The sequence below is a fragment of the Berghia stephanieae genome, chromosome 6, assembly GCF_034508935.2.
Source record: "Berghia stephanieae isolate SIO BIC M18660-M18661 chromosome 6, UCSD_Bste_1.3, whole genome shotgun sequence".
Taxonomy (NCBI): domain Eukaryota; kingdom Metazoa; phylum Mollusca; class Gastropoda; order Nudibranchia; family Aeolidiidae; genus Berghia; species Berghia stephanieae.
In genome coordinates, this window is record NC_088365.1 from 36528523 (window position 1) to 36554728 (window position 26206).

Below are 26206 nucleotides of genomic sequence, written 5' to 3' on the forward strand. Positions count from 1 at the left end.
AGTAAAGTGTCTGCCAGGTGGGTCCCATGAATGTTGACAAGTGACATGAAAGAGCAATGAAAAAGAATTTGCTCCAAATATTGAAAAGGTACATAAAGATGAAGGCAATGCCTTTTTTCAGTAAATAGTCATTGGAGACGAGTCATGGAACCACCACTATGACCCAGAGAACAAATGCCAGTCAATGGAATACCGACACAAGAACTCTCCTTGTCCAAAAAAAAAGTTCAAAGTTGTGGTGTCGGCTAGAAAAATGCTGCTCACGATTTTCTAAGTCATTGAAGGTGTTGTTCATATCGAATTTTGAAACAGGGCAAAACAGTGAATTCTGATCAATATGTTGTTACTCTGGAAAAACGGAGAACCCGATTATGACCCCCAGAAAATTGTGATTTTGCAACACGATAACTCTCAAACCCACACGACTCAACAGACTCAAACAGCACTGAGGAAAATGGATTTCTCCATCTTGCCACAATCACCCTACAGTTCTGACCAAGCACCTTCAGAATTCTTCTTATTCCCTAAATTTATGGGGTATCTCAAAGGAAACCAATATGAAAGCGACGAAGACATGAAGGCTGCTGTCTGATCTTGGGGTAGAGAAAAAGGACATGTTTTTTCCCAACGGAATATGTCAAATGTACAGCATTGGCAACTATGTGTTGGTTTTGACAGTGACTGTCGAAAAATAAAATAAGCAATTTGTAGCTCAGATTCCAAGATTACTTTTGATGTATGTTTAAAAAAATTATTCCTAAAAGTGAGAGAGTTATTACAGAAATGGCAAAACTTTCCAGCCTACCCTCGTACATGATATTGTCATAAATATATTTCTGCCTTGATTTTTAAAAATGTTTTAAGATAAAGTGCTTTTAAAGTGACATTTATTATTATTATTATTATTATTATTATTATTATTATTATTATTATTATTATTATTATTATTATTATTATTATTATTATTACTATTATTATTATTATTATTAATATCCGCAAAACACTGTATGAAAGTGTAATAAAAGATCATTATTCAAATTCAGGAGGCAAGATGGCGACTTTTTGAGCATATCACAGAAGAGATGAAAATATACCAGATAATAAAGCCATGAATACTTTTTTTACCCCATCTTTTCCTTCTGTAATTATCCACATTTTTGTTTAATCATCTTTGAATAAAGAAAATAGCAAATGTAGAAGAAGGCTTATTTATTTGTTTTTTTATTTACAGACCAAGAAAAGTTTTGTCAAAGGTTTTAGATCAAATGTAAGAAGAACATCTGAATCATCATCACAGCGAGGGGCTAGACTGGAGGATGATTTTGTCAGCCATAGCAGTAGTGATGACGAGGGACAAGGAGATGTATTACACCACCATGGTTATAATCATCACCACCACCATCATCATCACCACCATCATCCTCACTCCCGCTTCAGACGGCCACAGGGCAATTCTGCTACATTGTCTGTCCGTAGTAGCAACAGCAATCATCACAATGGAGGTGGTAGTGGCACAACCAGCGGTTACAACAGCATCAACTACACAACAGCATCTCCTTCAGCCTCACATAATCGACATCCGACATCAGCAGCAATTAATGGCAAAATGGGGATGAGTAGAGTTGGGGGAATATCTCACTCTCAAGCTAGACCATCATCCTTTGTACCAGAAACATCTGCTAGTCCTGACCAAAGATCAACCTTCAATCCAAGTGTATACTCTGATTCCAGTAGAAAGTCTGTGTCAAGAATGAGTCGGAGGTCGCTTAGAGAGATAAACAATCCACATGGGGAAAGCAAAGTGTCAGTGACTGAAGGAAGTAATGTGAGTCTTTGTAGCTAACCAATTATCATCTCCATTTTTTATCTGTCCAAATCTGCTATTTTTCCAATTTTAAATTCCAAAAATTCTAAGACAAAATCAAAAGTACCATCACCACACTCATCATCGTCACTTTATCATCACTTTCACCACTGCCAACATAACACCACCACCACCACCATCCATCATCATCATCATCATTATCACCCCAACTACCATATCATCATCATCATCACCACCACCACAGCCATTACTACCACCTCAACCACTACCCCAAAATCATCTTCATCATCATCATTATCATCACCACCACCATCACTACTGCACCACTACCACCACTATCATCATCATCATTACTACCACTACTACAACATTATCACTTCCTCAGCTACTACAACATCATCATTATTGTCACAATCATCACTACCCAGCAACACCACCTCCACTACCACATTATTATCATCATCATCATCGCAGTCATCACGATCACCTCTAGCAAAAACTCCACTAACACAACAGCATCATCATGACTAACACCAGTATTACCACCAATGCGTAATGAATGGTTTCTACCACGACTATCACCATCACTTTTTGGGGACATACTAAATATTGCAATAATGATAACAGTGAAAACAGTGGTTTTTGTTGTGAATCATAAGTGTCACATGCTATAGAGGAAAAATATTGACTGTTAAATATGCTTTTAATGAGCCCAAATTATGCATAGAATACCTCATATTGAATGGTATTTCAATAACTTTCTTAGTTCGGGAGAGGGGAAGGGCATGTCCCCAGATTCTTTGGAAACTATGGTTTTCAATTCCCACCTCTTTATTTAGAAGTCTCAATTTTAAATAAAAATTAAAAAATTAAGCTCTTTATGTCAGTTATCCCCAACCCCTGGGTTATGGATCATTTGGCAATGAGAACATTTTTTAATTTTAATTGCTGTGTTTAACAATTAAAAAACTTTCCTTTATTTTGTTTTATATCCCCCTTTCACAAGAAAACTTTTTAATGATGCCTGTTTCGTAGTCATTAATTATATAATGAATATATACAAATTATTAAATCTGGACCCATTGGTGGTAATAAAATGTTTGGGGACAACTACTTTTTATTACACATTTTATAATAATGACAAAGGGGTGATGATTATCTACTTCTCTAGGTCATTTATCTTACTTGTCTCTTTGAACTTAGATGTGAATGGGTATTAATGTTTCTTGAATTTTTTTCATGATTTTAAAATTAGATTTCATATACATGGAAATCTATATCACTCTGGGACTAAAAGAGGACTCAACCTGAGCAGACTGATGGAAACATTTCAATATAAATGTCATGCTGAAGAGCTCATGATGAGTTTTGGCTCCAGCTATATTACTTTATGACTATTTTGGTATCATAGATTCGTCAATTGTATAATTTAAGAGATGTTGCGAGGGAAATAATAGCCTTATCTCATAAAGACCATGTTTCATTTACCGTTATTATTGTAAAGAATTACAAAATGTTATGACATTCCATAATAAATTAAGCCTATACATGGTTTGGAATCTATAGTAGTTCATCTCTTTTCCATGACGACTCATTATCCAAATAACTTTGTATAAGATTTATGATCAATGAAAGCTTTAAAGATTTTCAATATTTCAATGTATCTTTTTTTTTTTCTTTTATTTGTGATTGTAGAAACCATATGACCACTTGAAATACCAGGTGGATGATTTGACAGAATCGTTTGAGCAGAGAATGTTTGCCAGTATGAGGAGGCAAGGGGAAGAAGCATTGGAGGACATTTCTCCACCACCTGGTGCTAAGAACTACAATATGAATGCCTCACAGACTTTACGGAGCTCATCCCAATTCCTCAATCCTCAAGACTCCAAAATGATACATTTGTATAGCGAGTCTCCTGCTACTACCAGTGATGATGATACCAGCTTTAGCATGTGGAAGGCACCGGTGAGGAAAGAAGAAATAATTGAAGAATTTGTAGGACTTATTTTTACTGTGGAAAATTAATTGTCAGTGAGAGATATTAATATAATAAAATAATGTGATTGAATGTGAATTTCAGTCAAATCAACACAGAAATGACTTGGTCATTTTGGATTTCCCTTGTCTAAAAAGTGTAGACAATGGATGAATTCGACATTAAAAATCTGTTGAAGAATATTAAAAAGTAGTCCTTCAGAGACATTAGGCCCAAGGAGTCTATCCTGGTTTGTATGGCAAGGAAATGGACAATAGCAATTGCTTGCTACCCTTTGGATAGGACGCTAGTTTATTGCAAAGTACTCTCCACCAGATCTAACATACCCAATCACTGCTAGGTGGACATGGAGTCAGAAAAAAATCTCATCTTCACAGGCCTTGGTCCCTTTGAGTGCGAAGCAAATGCTCTACCAACTGAGCTATTGGGATCCACATTAAAGAATGTAAGATGATAGAAATGTCTGTCAGGACAAATAAACAAAACAACGAGGAGACATTAGATTAAAAACTTCGCTGTAAGGAAGCATAAATAGAAATATATGTTTTGAAAAGGAGGAAACCCTAAACATTTACATTCATTTTAATTTTTAAACCTTATGATTTTTTCATACTCGATTTGCTTAGTGCCTGGGTGGGACTTTTATGAATATGGTGACATGTTAAATTTTAATCATTCATATTACTCCATTAAAAAAAAAAAATATATATATATAATAATGTAAAAAATAAAAATATAATAAAGTTACAAATAAATAAGCTGTGAATTATATTTATAAAATAAATACAAAATTTCAGGAAAATCAAGTCCCTCACAATTACCAAGATGAAATGAAATCAAGAAGGAGCAGTGACACTCTCACCTCCTCCAATCCCAGGTAAAGCATCATCATCATCATCATAATCGTCGTCATCATCATCATCATTATCATTCGTTTTGAAGTCGACATAGTCTTATAAAGCAAATGTTAATGAAAAATAACTTAGAGAATAAAGATTTTTTTTAAACCTAAAAGTTCAAATCCTCACATGAAAAATGCCTTTGTTTTTTGTTTTTTTTTCAAGACAAACATCATGAGAGAATTGAAGGAATCGACTTGGCCATCGCAGAATTTTTTTGTCCCTTTATAAGGGAAAAATCGTGAGAATATCATACTGATAAAAAAGGAAAATTTATCGATAATATGAAGAAAAGTGGGCAAGAAAATAGTGTTAAAACACGACCTAACACAATATTTTTGGGGGGAAGAAGTAAAAAATGAATTGAGATAGCTCTGTCTGGCCTTTGTAAAATAGATTTGTTGATTAAGAAAAGGGAAACTGGTATGGAAGATGTTATTTTTTATTATTTTTTTGGTGGGGGGGGGGGGGGAGAGAGTTTGTTGATTTCAGCAACAGCAACAATGGGCACATATTTTAGCTTCTGTGAAAAGAAATAAGTACAGTCAAGTGGTGCACAAACATTAACAAAGAAAAGCCTTCTGCAATGCTATTCACCCTTTCGGCACAAAAAACAGGGGACCTGAAAATAGGAAATTAAAAACTTTCCTTAGTCGAGGAACAAACTTATCTTGGCATCACATATGACAAACGCTTGACATGGAAGAAACAAATAGAGAGAGCAGAGCCCAATGCCAGAAAGAAACTGAGCATGATGAGAAAGCTTGCTGGACCAAAGTGGGGACCTTCAGGAAGTATACTAAGACATGTTTATTGTGGAACAGTACGTCCGCATCTGGTTCTTCAGTGGATTCCAGCTCATTGCAGATATAAGGAAATGAGGAAGCTGATAGACTCTCAAAAAAATGCTGCCAAAAAGTAACAACAAAACATACCGCATAATTTCAGCGAGACAAAACGCATAATTAAGAACCTTCATACAACACCAATGTGTTCAGATGATTACCATATGCTGCCCTGACATGAACAATTAATCCTGTTTCACCTGAGGTCAGGCCACAATAGACTTAGATATGCAAATGCACAGACGCACAAAATTGACACAGTCACCGGTCTGCTCATGTGGTGAGGGGGGGGGGGGGGGGGGGGGGAATGCAGAGCATATACTGCAGCGACGCAGAAAATACACAATCCATAGGGAAGAGATATGGCCCTCTGCAACTTCTCTACTTAAAAACTTTTCAGCCCGCTAGAAGAACTCAAATAGACGAGTACCTTCATCTTTGAAACAAGACTCCAGATATAAAGGCATACGAGAAAAAAGAGACCTATTTAGCAGATTAGTATTATCAGACTTGTTTTTTAAAAACTTGTTTCATTGAGTGGTTGTGAATTAGTGATGATGGGAAAAGATTTGAAGATCTGACATGTAAGTTGATATTTTTCTGAGAATGTCAATTAATGACAATGAAACAAGAATTAAATTTATTGTAACGTTGGCCAATAATGAGACATACTATGTACTGATATCTATATCAATATAATAAGGCACGATAAGAATACATTTGTTATATCTATACATTTGGCTAGGAGGCTTGTCATGGGACTGTTAAGGACGTGCACATGTCAAAATGGTATAATTTTTTAAGGGGTATTACGGTATATCATATATACTGTCTTCAAAATAATCAACACATGTTAACAAGTTAACTAGAGTAAGGCCCTCATTACTCTTATCAAGAATATTGACTTTGGGTGCCAAAGAGTTTTATTGTTATCGGCTTATCTGAACATGTTAATGGATATTTAAAAGTTGTCACCATGTAAATTTGTTTGTTATTTTATAAATATTTCATTGAAATTCAGAGAAAGTGTGGAGCGGGCACTTTTATCTATAATGATCCTAATTATCTCAATTGTTTTATTTCTATCATTATTGTTTATCATTCCACACCAGAGACTGGAGTAGTGCCCTAAGCCCTCCTATAGACCCTCTGTCACATGTCCAGGATCTTCAAGGCACCATGGAAGGAATCTCGGATGAATTGTCTGATGAGTCACCCACCACAAATGGTATGCTTGAGTGAGACATCAGAGACTCCTTTAATCTTTATAACAATCAAATGAGAGTTGAATAAGAAATTCACAAGGGACAGAATCACAAACATCTACACTGATAAGATAATTTTCGCTCCAATGGTTGCACTGTAGTCATGGTAATACGAAAAAGGCGACGTTTTATTTACATTTGGATTATTTGTAATCAAATTCCAAGACTTTAGCATACAGTCTCAAATGGACAATATGGCATGGAAAAATTAACGATTCAATGCTAATGTTCTCACATAAGTCCCTTAACATTGACTGACATTTTTCAGATTGTTTATTATTAGAGATCTGCACCAATTTAAGACATGTGAAAGAATTTTTTACAGGTTTTGTACATGATGAAAAGATATCCTTTTAAAAAATTGTCACAGTGCAATGTTCAAAGCAGGCGCAAGCATAAGGTTGACCAGAGAGAATCTGGTTTTTTATCAAGATGGAAAGTCTCTACATGTTAAGTAAAATGCTAAAAAAACACTGTGGTTTTGGAGTTACTGCAGTGGTTATTGCAGTTATCGCCTTTAAAATGTTTTAAAATTCATGTTGTGACTGTGAAGCATTTAGTTTAGAATGGCAAGAGAACAATTGTTCATGTTCAGTTTTTGTCTTGTACTACAATAATAATTTCACGTCATTGTGTACTGAATTGTGAGTTGTGTCTTACTACAGCAAAGAGCTCTTTCAAGAACAATTCAAAACCTAGTTTGCTGTGTTTATTAGTTTTTGTATTGTTTTGTTTCGTTTTTGTTATTTTGTGTTACGATTAAAATTATTGTTCGGTTTGATTGTTTACAGAAAAAGCAAGAAAAGCCCTAAAAGATCAGTCAGAAGAGGAAAAACTTGACCTGTACTTTGACCCCAAGCTCAACTGTTATTATGATCCACAGACTAAGAAGTGGTATGAACTGCTCACATGATCAGTGTTTGTTGACAGTATTAGTAGTTATTTGTTTATATTTCTGTACCATTATTACAATTACATTGCCTATGTAATTTGCTTTTGTTATTTATACCATTCCTCTTTCAGCTTTTCAGTGCTGATCAGCTCAACAAATAAAATGGTTATTTTATTAAATGTAGATATACGCAGTGCATCTCATTCTTACCTCACAGTGACTAGAAGAAATGTCCCACAGTAAAACACTCTACCAAAATTGTCAATGAAATTGAAAAGTATGGTAAAGTTCCTTGTTACAAAAGTATCAAGACTTGTCTACATATTTATAATTGTTTAGAAATATTCCTTCCTACTTGGTGGAAAATAAATGAAGTTTTAGATTGAGCAGTGTGACTGTGACAGGGGTCCTGATAGCTCAGTTGGTAGAGCACTTGCTTCACATGCAAAGGGACCAAAATCGATCCCAGGTGCAGTCGAGATTTTTTTCTGACCCACCTGTCCACCTGGCAGGGAATGGGTGGCTGAGTCTGTTAGATTTGGTAGAAAGTACTTTGCAATAGACCAGTGTCCTATCCAAAGGATGGCAAGCAATTGCTATTGTCCGTTTCACGCTATAGGAAACCGGGATAAACTCCAGCTCTATGGGCCAATGGCTCTGAAGCACTACTTTTTTTTTAGATGGTGAGTGTGGTGGAAAACTTGGAATTAAACTTAATTGATTTGCTTATTTTTTTGTCTCATGTAAGAAGGTATCACAAGAAAAAATTTATATATGCTTAAAATGTGCCCCTCTCTTTGTATTCGGAAACCATTCTGATAACTATGAAAAAAACTTGTATGTTGAACGTTGATGAGAAAATTTATCTGAAATCATAACCTGTTGCTTTCTGCCATCTAAATAAGATTCAAACCACTGCAAGACAGTCCCAGACAAGCCAAAAGTTATATTAAGTCATTTAATGAGAATGCCGTGATCAAGAGTATCAAAAGTCGCTGAAAGGTCAAACAATGTCAGAAGAGAAACAGAACCTTTATCTTAAACAAATCACTTGCAACACAGCACAGAGCAGTTTCTGTGCTGTGGTGAGAACGATAAGCTGACTGAAATTTTTCCCATAGATTGTTTTCTTGGAGATGTTGTGAAAGGCGTCTGAGTAGAACTTTTTAAAGGATTTTAAAAAGTAATGGCAGATTTGAGATGGGACGGTAGTTACTAAGGTCATTTACATCAAGGTTTTGCTTTTTTATGAGAGGCTTTACAATTGCATGTTTATAGTTTACAAAATAAATCTGTCATTCCGATGTCCTGAACAAATTTTATTGAAATAAAGAAACAATGCCCTATTCCGCCCTGTGCTAGGCAGGCAGGTACAATGATGTGGTAAGGATAAGAAACAGTTGTGCTGCAAAGTGAAATGGGGACAGATTCACACGTCACGTCGCTGACTGGCTATAGTATGGTTGTCGAGGGAAGTGTGTAGGGCGTTGAAAGGATGCAAATCCTCGACTGTTTCCATGAAATAGATGGGGGTTATTGAAACAGGGCCTGTTGTAACATCGATTGTGTCTATTTGAAACTGAAGCAAGCTCTGCCGCGATGCGAATATTTTGAAGGGATGACTCTGTGAACGCTGCTGTATTATTTTCCAAGTTGGTAAAAAGCCTCGAAGTTTCGTCGACGAATGAACTTTTGACAACAATATTTGCATATTCGCTTTGAAGGAACGATAACAAAGCAGAGAGAGTGGTAAACAAAGCGTTCATACAATCCTCTGAAACAATGTACAAAGCGTCGGGATTTTTAGGCACCGTGGACAGTAGCTTTAATGCTGTCTCTGTATATCTGGCTGATTTTGACAGAGCAGGTTTATTTTCTTGTTTCACTCCCGCGGGAGAATTGTTTACTTTTAACCAGGGAGGCAGGATAACTTTCGACACAGAGTGACGAATTTCCTCGAACTCCTTTTGAACTAGTAGTGTTGGTGGCGCTACTACTGCTAACGGGACTGTTGTCAATGTCTTGATTAGATAGAGTTTTTCTATTAAGGACAGCCTTTTGTCAAAACTTTTGAGGAGGTTAATTATTGTCTCCAAATTGTGCTCTTCTTTCACATCTGGACGAGTTTCAACTTCTACCTTTTCTGCCATAACAGCAACGAAAATCAAATTTAATAATCAAGTCAAGTGTGTCACAACAGGATTTTAACTAGAGATGGGCATTTACATTTTGTCGAAATTAGGTCACAGGGATGTAAATTTAAGTATGACTCTGCCTAATGTAGTTGTATGTACAAATTCGAAACTACAGAAGTTAATATTATAAACACATTTCAATTTTATAACCTTAGAATACAACAATGAGGTTTGAAATCACTTTAAAGTTCAATTATCCGTCTCGTGCATGGAAATGCGACCTGCCTGCGAAATTGCACAAGGCAAGAACGATAACTCTACACACTCAACGTGTGTAGTTCAAATTAGTAATCGGACATCAGATGACTACAATTATCTGTGACTTGTCTTGAGATAAATGACTGATTTATAATATGAGTTATGCAAGGTAACAATTCAGGAAGACATAATTTCAAAATATTAGCTGGTAAAGGATCTAAATCACATGACTTCGAGGGAGATGAACAAATTATTTTAGAAATCTCTTCTTCAATTGTTTCTTTAAAACAAGAGAGTCCCTGTGAACCCGAAAAAGGGTGGAAATTTATATCTTCATTTTGCAAGAGGTCCAAATTCTTCTGAATTTTCGATATTTTTCCCGAAAAGAAATTTGAAAATTCATTCAGCTGTTTTTTCTACCGGGATATTAGTGGGTAAACACATGCCCTTTTCTTCCCCTAAAAGTTCCATTGAAGCAGAGAAAAATTCCTGAGTGTCCCTCACTGATGATAGTTTCGTGTTATAGTATTTTCATTTTGCTATTTTGCAGGTGCTTTTATATTTATTCTTTTTTTCTATATATATCAGTCGGTCAATCTCAAGGCCCGATTTTCTCCACAATGCCTCCGCATTCCTCTTTTCCCTTTTGGCAATTTTTTCACTCTGGTTAAACCACGGGGACGGTTTCCTGGAATTGATTACTGTCGTTGTCTTCGGCGCATGCCTGTCGATGACGTTGTGCAGTACGTCGTCTGTTTTCTGTGCTGTTGGTATATCCATTCTTCCTAGTTCCTCTGACAGATTATTTTTTAAGAAACTAATGTCTATTCTTTTAGTATGCCTTGACACTATTTTGACTTTCTTTGCATTCTCTTTGATGCATTTGAGAGTTGCCAGAATGTTTTTAATGTTTTTAATTGATTCAACAAGCGAGGGTGTATCAGTGATGAACCAGTCCAAGATGTGTCCTTATCTTTGAGTTGGAGAAGTCACTGAGTCAGACCATGTTCATTCATTATATTTTTTATAATTTTAACGATATGTTCTTTAATTATTGCTTCCATCACTTTGCACAGAACTGCCATCAGACTCACAGGTCGATAATTGCCAGGAGTGTTTCTATCACCTTTTTTAAATATCGGAGTAACCTGTCCAAGTTTCCATTGCTGTGGCAAGTTCCCATTACATAACGACGTTGAGAATATGGTTTGGAGCAGTGTGGCAATTTCATTCACAATTTCCCTTAGCACTCGAGGGTGGAGTCCATCAGGTCCTGCTGATTTGCTTGGGTTAAGCTTCATAATATGTTTTACTATGTCTTCTTTCTTTATATCTATACCGACAAGCGCTTCGCCACGATGTTTTGTCTCCAATGCTGGTACATGATTAGTATCCTCATTGGTAAATACGCTACAGAAGAAATTGTTCAATATATCTGCCTTTATACTGTCCTCATTTTGCAGGTCTCCATTACTGTCCGGCAGATCACCCACCCCGCTTCTCACTGTTGTTCTTGATTGTGTATATTTCCAAAAGGCTTTTGGGTTGTCTTTGATCTCATTCGAAATACTCTCTTCAAAATCGCTCTTAAGATTCCTTGTGTATCTTCTCAATGTATTTCTAGCATCACAATATAACTTCTAATCAAATATATCTCCGGTCTGAAGGTATCTTTGCCATAATCTGTCTTTAGTCTTGATTAGCCTAAACCCTTCTTTGTTCATATACAGATTTCTTTTTCTCTTTCTTTTAGTGTCGTTAGCCTTGTGCACAGGTATGTATTGCTTCATTGCAGATTCTAATATATTTTGGAAAATGTCTCAATCCTCTTGTTCACTGCATTCATTAAGTGTATGGGCCCAGTCTATGCCACCAATATATTGTCTCATTCCTCTGTAGTCCCCTTTGTCATATTTGTACTTCACGGTTTTACTTTCAATTGGCTGTGTCTGACATGCATAATCGAATATAATGGTACAATGGTCACTGCTGCCTTCTGGGGCCAGATACTGAGTGTTGTTCACAACATTCTCCTCGGTGTTAACACTAATCTAGATTGATGGTTGTTGCTCCCCTCTATATCGTGTTGGTCTTTCAATATGTTGTGTCAAGAAACAGTCCATGAGGCATTCTGTTTATAAATCACTGTCCCATCCTTCAACTGAAGATGCACATTCCTCCCAGTTTATATGGGGATAAGTAAAGTCCCCAACAATTACTAGGCACTCTGGGTTCATATCTACTATGGCACATAACATATTTTCCATTTTTCTATTGTTTTCATAGGTGCTTGACGGACTACGATATATACATCCAAACAGAAGTTTATGATTGTTTCCAAGAGAAATGTTAGCCCAAACACATTCAGCAAAGTCTTGTGTACTTGTACATTTGAATTCCACCATTCTAAGTTTAGTGGAAAAATATATACAGATTCCTCTCCCATCTTTCTCTAAATTATGAATTGGGGTGTGATAACCCTCAATAAATATCTCTGCCTCTGTGAGGGTGGTTTTACTATACTTCGGCTTTCCTTCTGTCAAGGCAACAATGTCAGGTTCATGATCTTCAATAAGTTGCAGCAAATCGGGCATCTTTGTGGTTATTACGTCAACATTTGCTGATTAAATCCTTAGCCCACTTCGATCAAAACTTTGGTTAATACTAACACTATTTACAGGTGAATTACAATTTAAGTTAGGTTTATGTACAATTTGCCTGCTCTCCAGTGGTTTCCGAGCTATAGATGATCCCGAGGCTTCCCTTGGACAACTCTGTTGTTGCGGATGACCCAGTTTTCCTCTTTGTCTTCTGCTCTTTATTCTTGGTTTTGCTCTTTCCGCTCTACTTGTAGTTTCTTCCATTCCTCTTGTTCTAAATGGGTCCTGTCCTTGTTCACGTAGATTGTATTGAGAGAAAAATCTTAAATTATTCACATCAGCAGCCGAGTCAGACCAATTCCTCGATCTGAACGTTTCAATAAGGAATTCCAATGACCCAAAATGATGAATAAGGCACGAATTTGTTGTAAAAAGTTCGAAAAACAATGAAATAGATGAAGAGACAAAACAGAAGCAACTCCCCCCCCCCCCCCCTCCCCCTTCCCCACGCATGCATACCGATTGAAAAATATTGTGCTCATTCTTCGTGGTTTTCAATATGCTTAAAAGTCTCATATAAAACTCTAAGAGACCCAGTGGTGCAAATTGGCTCTCCAAATATAACTTTTCTCGCTCTGATTTGGTATTTTATATTCCTTAATTTCTGTTTTCCTTTCATTAACTCATCCAATTCAGCCTTGCTTTTGCACACACTACCAGTTGAAATAACCCAATTAATAATGACTCTCTTGTTCTCTGCCATTTAAATGTCCTTTCCAACCTTCCATTTGCTTTCATTCTCCTCTTGTTGATTTCCATCACTTCTCGAATTTTTTCTTTGGACTTCATTCTCCATTCTGGTCCCATCTTAATGACGCTAGCAATGGTCTTCTGTCTTCTCTTATTATTCTGCTTCATTAGCCACCAATAACTCTTGCTTCTTTTCCACATTATCTTGGAAGAATTTGAAAATAAAGAGGCATTTCGACGTGAAATTATTCTCTTTTCTTTCAAGCTCATCAATACTTTTTAATTAAAGATTATTATTCGATGAATAGCCATCTAAAAATGTCGTAATGTGTTGTTGGAGTAGCGTTATGAAAAACATTATTAAAGCGGTTGCTGCTGAACTTCGACTGAATACCCAGTTTAGAGCAAAAAGCCAGCCCTCAAGATGGCTTCCACTTTTTTCATCACCCCGGGGTCCAAACATACTTGAAGCCATTTGAATCATTTGAAGAGCAGCAGTTTCAGAATCATCTGGGCTGTATATATATATATATATATATAGCAAAATACACCAACATCACAGAAGAGGAAAAACACATCATCAAACACACCAAGCACAGCACACTATACTACGACAACACACCGTGGACAAAGCGACACAATGATTTCGACGTAACAATGGGTTCGTTCGACGGTGCTGAAACATGCGAACTGGTCGGACTCTACATCCTGTCACAACTACAACATACACACACATACATCGGCCTCTATAGAGATGACGGACTCGCTATAACCAACAGACGACCAAGAGCGAACGAAAACATCAAAAAACAAATCTGTAAAATATTCCAAAACAACAATTTAAAAATCACGATAGAAGCAAACAAAAAAACAGTTGACTTCCTCGACATCACATTCGACATAAAATCCAATTCATTCCAACCGTTCAGAAAACCAAACAACACCATTAGCTACATTAATAAAAACAGCAACCACCCCCGTCCCGTCATTGAAAACATACCAAAAAACATTGCACTGAGGGTGAGCAAACTTTCAGAAAACAGAGAGATATTCAACGTCGCAGCCACCCCTACAAAGAAGCACTCACAAAAAGTGGATACAACACACCATTTGTATACACAGACGCCTCCCTCTCATGCAAACCCCAACACACAAGTGAAGAACATAAAACAAGAAAACGACACATAACTTGGTTCAACCCACCTTTCGACATAAACGTCAGCACAAACATAGGACAGCAGTTCCTGAAACTAATTGATACACACTTTCCAAAAAACCACAAGCTACATAAAATTATCAACAGGAATACCATAAAAATAAGTTACTCGTGTATGCGCAACATAGAACAAATAATTTCAAGCCACAACAAAAAAATATTAATAAACCACCGACAAGAGCAAAACCCACCCACTAGAAAATGCAACTGCAGAAATAAAGAACATTGCCCGCTAAACAAACAATGCTTAGAATCAAGTTTAATTTACCAAGCCACAGTCACAGAAACTAAAACAAACAAGCAAGAAAAATATGTAGGACTAACAGAAAATAATTTCAAAACAAGATACAACCTCCACACCTCAACATTTAGAAACACTAACAAAAAAACATCCACAAAACTCAGCGAACATATTTGGAAATTAAAAGACAACAAAATAGACCACAACATTTCATGGAAAATTTTATCTAAAGCAACAGGATACACACCAACATCAAAACAATGTAGCTTATGCCTGGAAGAAAAATATACCATAATCAAACAACCTCATGAAGCCACACTCAACATAAAAATGAGATCTACGGAAAGTGTCCCCATCGGCGCAAATTCCTCTTAATTAACTTCAAACCGGAACCACTTCAAGAAACAACAACAGTCAACAAAACAACTCAGTCCTGAAGATGGCAAATTAAGCCTGAAACATCGATGTAGACTGCCCCAAACATTGTGGTAAATATTTTAAATAATAATTCGCTCCATTACTACATGTCGAGCACTTTTCGTACCATATTTGTATCAAACACGATTCAATATATATATATATATATATATATATATATATATATATATACATTGTTGCCATAAATTCTTAACTTTATATGTATACATTTTTATGCATGCCACGTCTGTAAACGAATTTCCATATATTATTATTAAAATCGGGAGCCTCTCCAATCAGGAAGCTCGGCAAATCAAGCCTAAATTCAAGGGAAAGGAATTTTTACGATATAATTTCCCATCGATTTGGAAAATGTCCCTATCTGATCGGCATGTATTTGTTTGAGCCTGAAATTTCATTTTAACGATATTTTTCAATTTTATTTCCCAATATTTCACCTCAAAATATTTTCATATGAACATTGAAAATGAGCAGGGACACCCAAATCGAAAGTTGTCACTACACAGACAGCCACACTAACAAAAAGTGCACTCAACATGTGTACTAAGGGTCTGTTATTCGTGATCAGTCTGACATTGGTCTCTTAAGTAAATGGTATGAGGCAAGGCAAATGTTTTTCTGTGAACAAATAATAAATATGACATCACTGTGGTTTTCATTGGCCAATTGGCTTGATTGGATAAATGGTGTATTAACTCCATTTGCTCTCGTCATAAAACGAAAACTGTAATTCAAAAACAGTCCATTACTATTGTATGTAATGCATGAAAAATACGGAAAGGGTGAGTTGTGTCTGCATTAAACATTATATCTATTTTTTTAAAGTCTCAGCTCTGCCCCGTAAGAAAAAAAATGATTTAAAAAAAAGATATTCTTAAGAAAAGACAAAGAATGAACCAGTCTATTGTTGGAATACCAGCTCTTTCGAAATCTACTCTTTGTAACCAGTCTGTTTCACAGCTATATATCTAGATACATTGCCTTGATGTGACAGCAAGTTAGTACTCCAAGGCTTTTGGGACAATTGAATTCTTCACTTACATGGTAAATAGGAAACTTGACTAATTGGGACGGTTTTGGTTCGGGGGGGGGGGGGGGGGGGGGGGGGGGGGGGAGGAGGAGGAAAAGGATCTCCCTTGTCAATGATTTCCTCAACCCATTCGGAGCATATTTTATTTATTATTCAAGTTACTGTGATCTTGTCAATGCTGATTTTTCATACAGAATGTAAGGAATGCCTTTGAATTATTGTAATTATATTTTATAAATAGACTTGGATCAAATAAAAGAATTAAATCAAGAATGTTCTCATTGTTATTTTGTATTTCAAAAGTCATAAGCTTGTTGTCATATTTTCTTTAACTTTAAATGTCCTTTTGAAAACCAATTTAGGCAGATTTTACAGTTTGCAAACCTTACGCATATTAGCATGTATTTGGATTCAAAGGCAAGCAGCATTGAGTGGTCATGAAATAGTGTCGGGCACCCCACTGAACTTGGAGTCGATTCCAACCGGTTCACGCTCTTGGTTGAACACTGAGTAGATTCCATTTAGAACAGCCAATCTGACCCAAAGTCTAACTGATCAAAATGATAGAATATTAGCCATGGAGTCGACACTAATACGATTCAATAGTCTGATGTCGCCTAGCAACGAGCAGCTTGGCTCTAAATAAAGAAAATCGGTACTTTTTATTCTTCATGCTGGCTTTTTCACATGTCATGTGATCAGAATGTATAAAATTCAAAACATGATCAGATTTATGTTTTTCTCCTCTGGATACACTTTTATGCTCGTCGGAGAAGGATTTTATAAGGGCATCCACCATTGTTCCGATAGTTCAGAGCCAGTTACTAAGTATCTCTGCGTCATTACGGGGGAAGTAACGTCATGACTGTTGAAGCGAATTATGTAGAATGACTAGCTATTGCATCATTGAGTAATTGATGTTCTGAAAATTCTGCAAGCTATTTTTAGAGGAGGTACTCTCCAATGCAAGATGTCTCAAACAACCGACATCCACCCCAACTCGATACAAATATAGTTTGTGGATGTATCCCACGCAGTTTTGTCTGTTTTTTTAAAATTTAGTTTTGTAACCAATCACTTGCTTTGTGGACAGAGGTAGGAGAGCAGGGGAGGAGTGTAGATGATAAAAATTCCAATTCTTTGCCTATTTGAACTAGCTCCAATCGCTAGGATATAGACTAAAATAAAAGATAAATATGTAGATAGATGAATAAATAAATGATAATGATGATGATTTGTGGCTAAGTGATCTTGTGGTATGACACTCGCCTTCTGACTGGTTGGTCCCTGGTTTGAGTCCTGCTCTGGGTGGTGCAAAGTTGAGTCCTTTGAGAAGGCTCTTTACTCACATTCTCTCACTGCACTCCGGTATAAAATAGGCACCTGGCCATTAACAGTGTTGTCTGTGTTGAAAAAAAAGTTGTTATATCGCCTTATGTCTCATCCTACATGTTAAGTTTTGCTGTTGGTTTGGGACTTTTGTAAAGCTAAAGTTTAAATAAGCTGACGTTTATGAATGTGATGATATGTATTTATTTATTTAATATCAACATTAGCATTGGAAGAGCATTGGCCATCGATAACTCCTCTCCAGAGCACTCTGTACTGGGCTGCATTTGTTGCCCCCGCCCTGCCAGCTTATTCCCATCTCTTCTAGCTCTGCCTCAGAGAGATTTTATATAGCACAATAAATAACATTCCCTTTATTCGTCCTCTGGTCAATTAAAAAAATAATTTTTGTTGACTATCTACAGAATGGGTAAACCATTATTTTATCTCTTATCTACAATACAGCCAGCAATAATCATGCATCATCTACAGTGCAGCATTGCAAAAGGGTGTTGTTTGTTACTTAAGGGGGGAAAATGATAATAAACAACAGGGTAGCTCAAAACCATGGTCTTCAGATATAAGTGCAATGCATTATCCAAACTGGAATTTCGCCCCTTAAAGTCTTATAGTTATAGTCAAGGTTTCAAACTTCAGACCCCTTTGTTAAAGCCTGAACAATAAAGCTTCCTGTCACTGACAATAAATTTAAACAATTACCGGTCAAGATCTTGTCAGTTTATTTCCCCGTCACTTTTTCTTGAAACAAAGGGCAAAGCAAACGAAGTGTTTGGAGTGGACTGGTGATGACGAGAGTGAAGAAGGATGGGAGATTTTTTAAAAATTCTTGTGTATGCTTGTGTGTTTAAGTTAACAAGTATGCATTCCATACATCCACATGCTCTAATTTCCATTGTCATGCAAGTCCGGAAGTCATTACCAGATATGCCCCACCTCCTCCCAAGATCTTCTATGACCAAGAAGGTATTTGGACATATGATTTAACCTGTCCAAGTGTTTATTTGTAATCTCACTGGTTGAATATTTGAGAAGTGGATGTCAACGACAGAAGCTTGTTATAAATTCTTTTGAGACAAGAGCTTTAAAATTGACTAACGTCAATTCTTTTCTACCCCCTTTACCTGTCTGTTTCTCTTTCTCTCACTGTCTGCCCGTCTGCTTCTCTCTCTCTCTCACACACACACACATGCCCATGTGTTCCAAATTCCTCTCCCTCTTCCGCACATAAACACAAACATAAATGCATTAAGGCAATCCATCTTCTCTATTTTCCTGCTCTGCACCTCCTCTCTTGCTCTCTTTCTTTTCCTGTCCCTCTAACAAAAACATATTCATTCTCCCCCTTTTTCCCTGTCATATCAACTTCACGCAGTTAAATGCACATTGAAAATCATTGGCTATCAATCCACTAATTCATATTAAAGGTAACTCCTTAGATAGCTTGGTCTATTACATGGGGGGAGTCCTGGCTTGAAATATGGAAAAATATGAATTTTCGAATTTGATTATAATTTTGGTATCATCTGAAAGGTTCATTTAGCTATCTCTCTGTGAAAACCATTTTGGCATAAAGCAAATAGTTTTTGAGAAAATGTGGTTATTCTGAGGTGTACTTTTGGCTGAAAATAGCAAAATTGCTCAACTTCACACAAGTTTATGATAGCTATTCGACTAACCAAGATATATTATGGATTCACTTCATTACAAAATATCAACAGTGATTTCCCTTTGTTTTCAAATTGTTGTTCTACTTCCCTTTTCATTGAAGATCAAAATTTGAGCCAAAACTGTGTTTATTTGATGTAAAATTGATAATTTATTGATTGAGAAGGTTGTACCAACATTCCAATCATGTCAGACAAGAAAGGCAAGCCAAAATATAAAAAAAAAGAAAATTCTGTGGAAATCGATACAGTAACAAGGTTAGAATTGTGTCAAGTGATTTAGAGAATGAGACAGTGAAAGAGAATGCATGTGTACCATCGGTTTTATCAGAGACGAGAGATGAAGAACATTTTAAACAAAGTGCCATGCCCACTTCAAGTAGATCAGAGAAAAAGATTTTAGGACAGTTTGTTGATTCTGGGGAAAATAGTTCAGGAAGTGATAGTGAAATAGATGATGAAGTTACTGATAATCTAGATGAAATATCAGGAAATAGAATAATTGACATGGCTATTTTGAATGAAAATATATCATCGATGTTGAAATGTACATTTTGCTCGGGGAAAATCACGCTGAAAGAAAGCAAGCGACTTGGTCTTGGGAGTATGCTACTTTTTTCTTGTAAAAATAATTGCGCTAAACAAAATCCATTTCCAACTTGCCCCACTATAGCTAAACTACAAAATTATTCTGTCAACCGTCGAGCTGCATTAGCAATGAGGTGTGTCGGAGGCAGTAGGGCCGAGCTTCAAACTTTTTGTGGCCTAATGAATATACCACCCCCTGTTTCAAAAAGCACCTATCAATTTTTAAATCAAACTTTGCAAAAATCAACAGAGAAGAGTCAAGCAGAAAGTATGACCAAAGCTGCTAAGGAAGAGTATAACATGAATGATAATAGTGACATGGCGGATGAAGGTGGGGTGAGGGACTGTGATGTGTCGGTGGATGGCTAGTGGATGACCCGTCGGCATTCATCAAATATTGGTACAACTAGTGCTATTGGGTGTGTTACTGGCAAAATTCTAGACACAGAGACACACAGCAAAGCATGTAAGTCCTGTGACTATTGGGAACAAAAAGATAAGACGTCTGATGGCTACAAAAAATGGCGCGACAGTCACATCGCTACTTGCTCGGTGACACATCAAGGATCATCAGGAGCGATGGAAGCGGATTCGGCTGTCACAATGTTCAATCGTTCAGTCGACTAAGGTATAAAAGATACATTGGAGATGGTGATACCAACAGCTTCAAAAAGGTCCATGACAGCAAGCCCTATGGTGCTGATTGTCCAGTTGAAAAGATTGAGTGTGTTGGACATGTTCAAAAACGCATGGGTACCCGTCTACGTAATCTCAAGAGAGATTTGAAAGGTAAACCCCTTTCTGATGGAAAGACAATAGGTGGCAAAGAGAGGTTAACAGATGCACAAATTGAAAAGATAACCACATATTATGGAAATGCCATTCGTAGCAATAAGAACAACCTAGAAGCCATGCGAAAAGCAATTTGGGCGGTGTATTTCCACAAGCGGTCGTCAGATACCTTTGCTATCCATAATCGTGTAACGATGAATGGTGCGGTTATAGAAAAGCAGAGGCAGCAGGAACTGTAAAGCAATATAAACATACTAATAATCTTCCTGTTGCAATCATGGATGTAATCAAACCAATTTTCAAAAGCTTGTCTGACAATTCTCTCTTGAAAAAATGTTTAGAAGGCTACACCCAGAATGCGAATGAGAGTTGGAATGCCACATTGTGGAAGTTATGCCCTAAAGCAAAATACCATGGCCTTACAGTAGCCAAAACTGCAGTATCAATAGCTGTGACATTATATAACGATGGGGCAACAGCATATCTGTCAATTCTTCAAAACCTAGAATTGGTACCAGGAATTTACACTAAAACATTCGTTCTCGCCAAGGATAATGTGCGGATAAAAGCATCAAGGAGAAAGGCATCAGAGGCATCTGTAGAAAGCAGAAGGGCTAAGAGAAGAGCCAGGAAAGAAAGAGATGAAGCCCAGGAGGATGGAGCATACTCCAAAGGAACCCATGATTAAATTTCCATGTAATTTACCAAATTTTTTAAGATTTATGATGAATTTACGTTAAATTTTATAGCCGTGAAAAGTTTGTCGAAAATTAGGGTAATACATGTGTTTTCCTGTGATATTTTCTTTGTTTGTAAAGATTTTCCTCTAATTTTTGGCATACATGTAGAACATAAACATAGTTATGGCATGAACTAGGATTATTGATGTTGTATTAAAACTTTTTCTTTGATAATTGTCGTTAAAAATTGCTGATTTTTGACAAAAGATGAAAAAATTTATTTTAAAAAAATATTACACATAGGCAAAAGATCCTAGTTCATGCCATATCTATGACAATGATTAGCAAGCACTGTAAGTATTAACACACTGAGAGTGATAGCAAAGAAAAAATCACAGGAAAACTTTGTACCTAATTTCAGTTGACAAATTACCTCCCTTTTTTTGAAAATAGCAACCATTCAAAAACTATTCTTGATAAATCAACAAATGATGTACCAAATGAAAATATATAATGTTTTATAGTTACTGTCCAAATTTCATTGAGATATATGCATATTTAGTGTACCAAATCCTTGTATTAGTGGTATAGGTGCGCCAAGCTAGGACTCCCCCCTTGGGGAAAGCACTTTGTGATAAACTAATGCCCTAAAAAAAAACCCCAAAATTTTTAGCCTTTATATAACGCAATATCCACTAAACGTGCTCAAAGAGCTTTAGAAGGGGTCAGAGCAACACAACGTGTAGGACGAGACATGATGCCAGTTAGACGATATTACAATTTTTCCAACAGAAACATCGCTGTTAACGGCCAGTTACTCATTTTACACCTCAGTACGGGGCAAGAATGTTAATAAAGAGCTTTCTCCAAGGACTCATCAACTATGTACCACTCAAGAGTGGAACTCGAACCCTGGACCTTCCGATCCGAAGGCAAATGTCATTCAACTAAAAATTGTAGGAGTACATAACTGAGAGATATTTCACGATACAAGGGGCAAAAAATCGTCTCTCAAAACAATCTCAATCTAGAACAAAGACAGAGAGCAACATGCAAGGGAAAAACAGATAAAGGGGGACAGAATTTAGAGCTCTGACTATAAAATAATTCTTGTATGTTCAATATAGCTTTAATTAATACCACCAAAAATGGTAACAACTTAAACAAATGATTTAGAATGTTGGGATAAGTATGTATTGAATTTGCTATTCTGAAAAAATTCTGGTGAAGTGCTTAAAAAATTACACCCGACAATTTTCTCTGCAGCTTTTATCAGTTGTTGGATTTTGTTTTCTCCTTCACCCCACATTTGCCATACAACTTGGATATGCAAAAAGCAATGACACTTCTTTTAAGTATACTTTAGGGATTATAGTATTTCTCCTTATTTCAAAAGATCTAAGTTTTCTCAGCATACCATCATTGTACTTAGTTTGAGATCACCTAAATGTATCATCCTGAAAAAAGCACAGGTACCCACTAAGAGGAACACACTCAAATGTTTACAAATCATAATATATGTAAAACAATAATAATACAGGGCGTAAAAGAGAGATGATTTACAAGACAAAAAAATGATCTCCCAAAACTATACATTTGACATTCAACATCAAGTAAAGAAATTCCTGAGCGAGGAGCTGTATGATTGGCTTTTTTCAGCAAATTGTGGCATTCATAATGATATTATTCACTTGATCACATTCAGTTTAAGGTAATCGGATTTACAGAAATTTTAAATAAGTTTCACCGATTAACAACATCAACTATGATTACTGCTAATATTACTGTCATTTTTATGCCATCGGTGTGATAATTATTGCCCTGGGAAATATCGTTATCGGCAAACTGTCAATTGTATCTGTCTAGTTTTGTTTGTTTTTAAGGGTTTTACAGCGCTTGCAACACATTAAGGTCATATCAGCGCCAGTAAAAAGGAAGAGAATAGGATAGTAAAAAGTTCTAGAATTACAATTAAAGCACAAAAGAAAAGGTAAGACAAAGGGGAACGGGTTCAAATAGGGAACAGATGTAGATTCCAAGAGCACACCGTTAAAGTACTTAGTTTGAGATCACCTAAAAGTCTCATCCAGACACAAGCACAGGTCCCAACTAAGAGGAATACACTCAAATGTTTACCAATCATATAATATAATATGTAAACTAAACATAATACAATGCATAACAGAGAGATGATTTACAAGGAAAAAAATATCATCTCCCAAAACTATAACTATACATTCGACTGTTTCCCTCCCAGTCAAGGAACTCCGGCAAGGATCAGGACAAAACTAAGTAATCTCATTCCAAGACAATGACAGGAAACAATTGGAAAACAGGTATGGGGGGATAGAAGACACAGCATGTACCTCCCTGCCCACTATGGGAGGTCAGGATCCCCACCCAGGTATCTGTCTAGCTTCTAGCCCAAACAAACCAAAAGTAGACATATTATCATGGAATACTTGATACTGTTCGCGTCTGCTTCAGATTTTCATTTGACCTCAATGGTCAAAAGACCCATTTTCTTTCATGTAAGTATAGATCAGTGTATATTACTTAGTTTTGAATTATGGGCAAACTCTCAATTTTACCAATCAACAATCAAAACATGATCACCAGAGTACTGTACTGTAAGTTCTCGATCCCAGGATCGTCTTTCAACTCTGCTCACGTCTGCTACTTCAGGTTTATTTTCGCAGTTGATTTTCTTACCACAACCTGTTTTCACACACGGACAACTGTATGTTGCTGTGTCAAGGGTCAGAGGCTATAGTGGCTTACAGTTCATGTTGGGCCACACAGAAAAATCAACAGAGGATGTACCAGTTACACAATGTTGTTTACCACCAATCTGACCTCATTAAATGATGGTGGGTACAATATCGAATGAAAATAGTTCTTTCCCCGGGAAATTGTGGGCTTTTTACTAGTATATTTAAAACAAACAAAAATGTAACAATACATAACATAGATGAAATGCAAGGGAAAAAATATCATATCAAAACTATAACTATATGTTTGACTGTTTCCCTCCCAGCCAAAGACTCTGGCAATGGTCAGGACAAAAACAAGTAGGCTAATCTCATTCCAGGACAAAGACAAAAGGCAAATTTGAAAACAGATATAGAGGTATGGAAGACCAACATACTGAAGTAAGTGACCTCCTGATGTCTATGGAAGGTCAGAAACCCTAACCAGGATGTCATTCTCTTAGACAATCAAAGAAAAAAGACAAAAAACTATCACATCTTAAATTTGTCAAAAAGTTCCAATGCCTTAGCATGATATTCAATGAGAAAGCTTAAAATTTAAAGAAAAAAACAAAAAACTAAATTTGGCTTTTTTAAAAAATTATTTTATCACAAATCATGGGTATTTCAACATGCAATATCCTTATTAACAAATTTGCCAAGACTTTAATATGCGCCTACAATAAAACAACACATTTCTAACAACATACTGAAGTAATGAGTTAAAAGTAATATCGAATGCATGGGGAGGTTCAAGCTGTATCTTTAGTTGTAACCACAAAAATTGATCATATCTGACTAGGATGTGTGCTGGTATACCTTGCCTTTTAAGGCACAGCTTAAAACAAAAACAAACAAAAAACAAACTCCCCTGAACATTGGGTAATTAACATTCCTTCCCTCCAAAGTTATGCTTTGTGTATCAGTTCCAAGCCTCCTTTCATATTTAATAACATTTCATCCCCAAAGAATTCTTCTTGAGCTTTTATATAGCGCAATATCCAAGCGCTTTACAAAGCGTCCGTGACCAACAGCAACACATAACATGTAGAACAAGACATGATGCCTGACAGAGACAACGCTGTTAACGGTCAGGTCCTCATTTTACACCTGAGTACAATGAGAGTATGTGAGTAAAGAGTCTTTTCCAAGGACTCAACTATCCACCGAGCAAAGCTCAAGCTAAGGACCTTCCGATCTGAAATTGAGTGTCGTACCACAAGACTGTATAGCCGCACTATGGTTCATTTTCTTGAATTTTAAAAGAGATAAATATCTTAAAGGATAAAATTTCAATCAAACTATGCTTTGTTTGGGTTTCAGCCATAGGAGCTTCATAAGAAGCCTTTCTCCCTCCCATCCGCTCATCCACATCTATTTTTTTGGAGCTGATTGACACATTTTAATAGCTAATCAGATAACATATTTCTTGATCTGACTTTTACTATCTTCTGCTTCTTAGATGATGCGAAGAACAACATTTCAAAGGAATGTCAAAATACGTCAACCATGTATAATTTGATTTTAAAAATTCAAGTCCATTTTCAACTATTTCCAATTCCAAATTTGGAAACAGTAAAACTCTTTGTTGACAGTATTTAGCCATCTTATTTGAACTGGCATTGCATGTAGTATCGTTTCTATGGGTCTGACCTTTCTCACACTCAGCCTCTTATGTTTGTTTGTTTTCCAGGATTTTGCAAGACTTGCGACACATTTAGGTTGTTTTAGCAAAAGGGAAGAAAACTTTAGATTTATAAGTAAAAGCAGCCGAGAAAAAAGAGAATTGCTTCCAATAGAAGTAGATTTCAAGAGCAAACTATCAATGTACTTAGTTTGAGATCACCTCAATGTCTCATCCAAACACAATACAGTAGAATTACTTTAAACCGAAATTTTGGGGACCTTCTAAACCATTTCGGTTTAAAGACATTTTGGTTTAAAGCAAGTTCCTGTTTTGCAATGTTTTTCAAGGGTAGTAACTATTTA

At 36.4% G+C, this 26206-nt stretch overlaps 1 protein-coding gene across 3 annotated transcripts in view; it reads left to right on the forward strand.

Moving 5' to 3' along the window:
* The window catches only part of LOC144974969 (protein CFAP20DC-like), a 36043-nt gene extending 28135 nt beyond the window's left edge, over positions 1–7908 (forward strand). For all 3 annotated transcript variants that reach the window (XM_078918536.1, XM_078918537.1, XM_078918539.1), the window contains exons 16-20: positions 1232–1825; positions 3521–3793; positions 4622–4701; positions 6681–6796; positions 7625–7908. In XM_078918536.1, the coding sequence (XP_078774662.1) occupies positions 1232–1825; positions 3521–3793; positions 4622–4701; positions 6681–6796; positions 7625–7746 (1185 nt within the window). In that variant the 3' untranslated portion in view covers positions 7747–7908. The remainder of the gene's footprint in view (positions 1–1231; positions 1826–3520; positions 3794–4621; positions 4702–6680; positions 6797–7624) is intronic.
* Positions 7909–26206: the final 18298 nt, after the last annotated feature.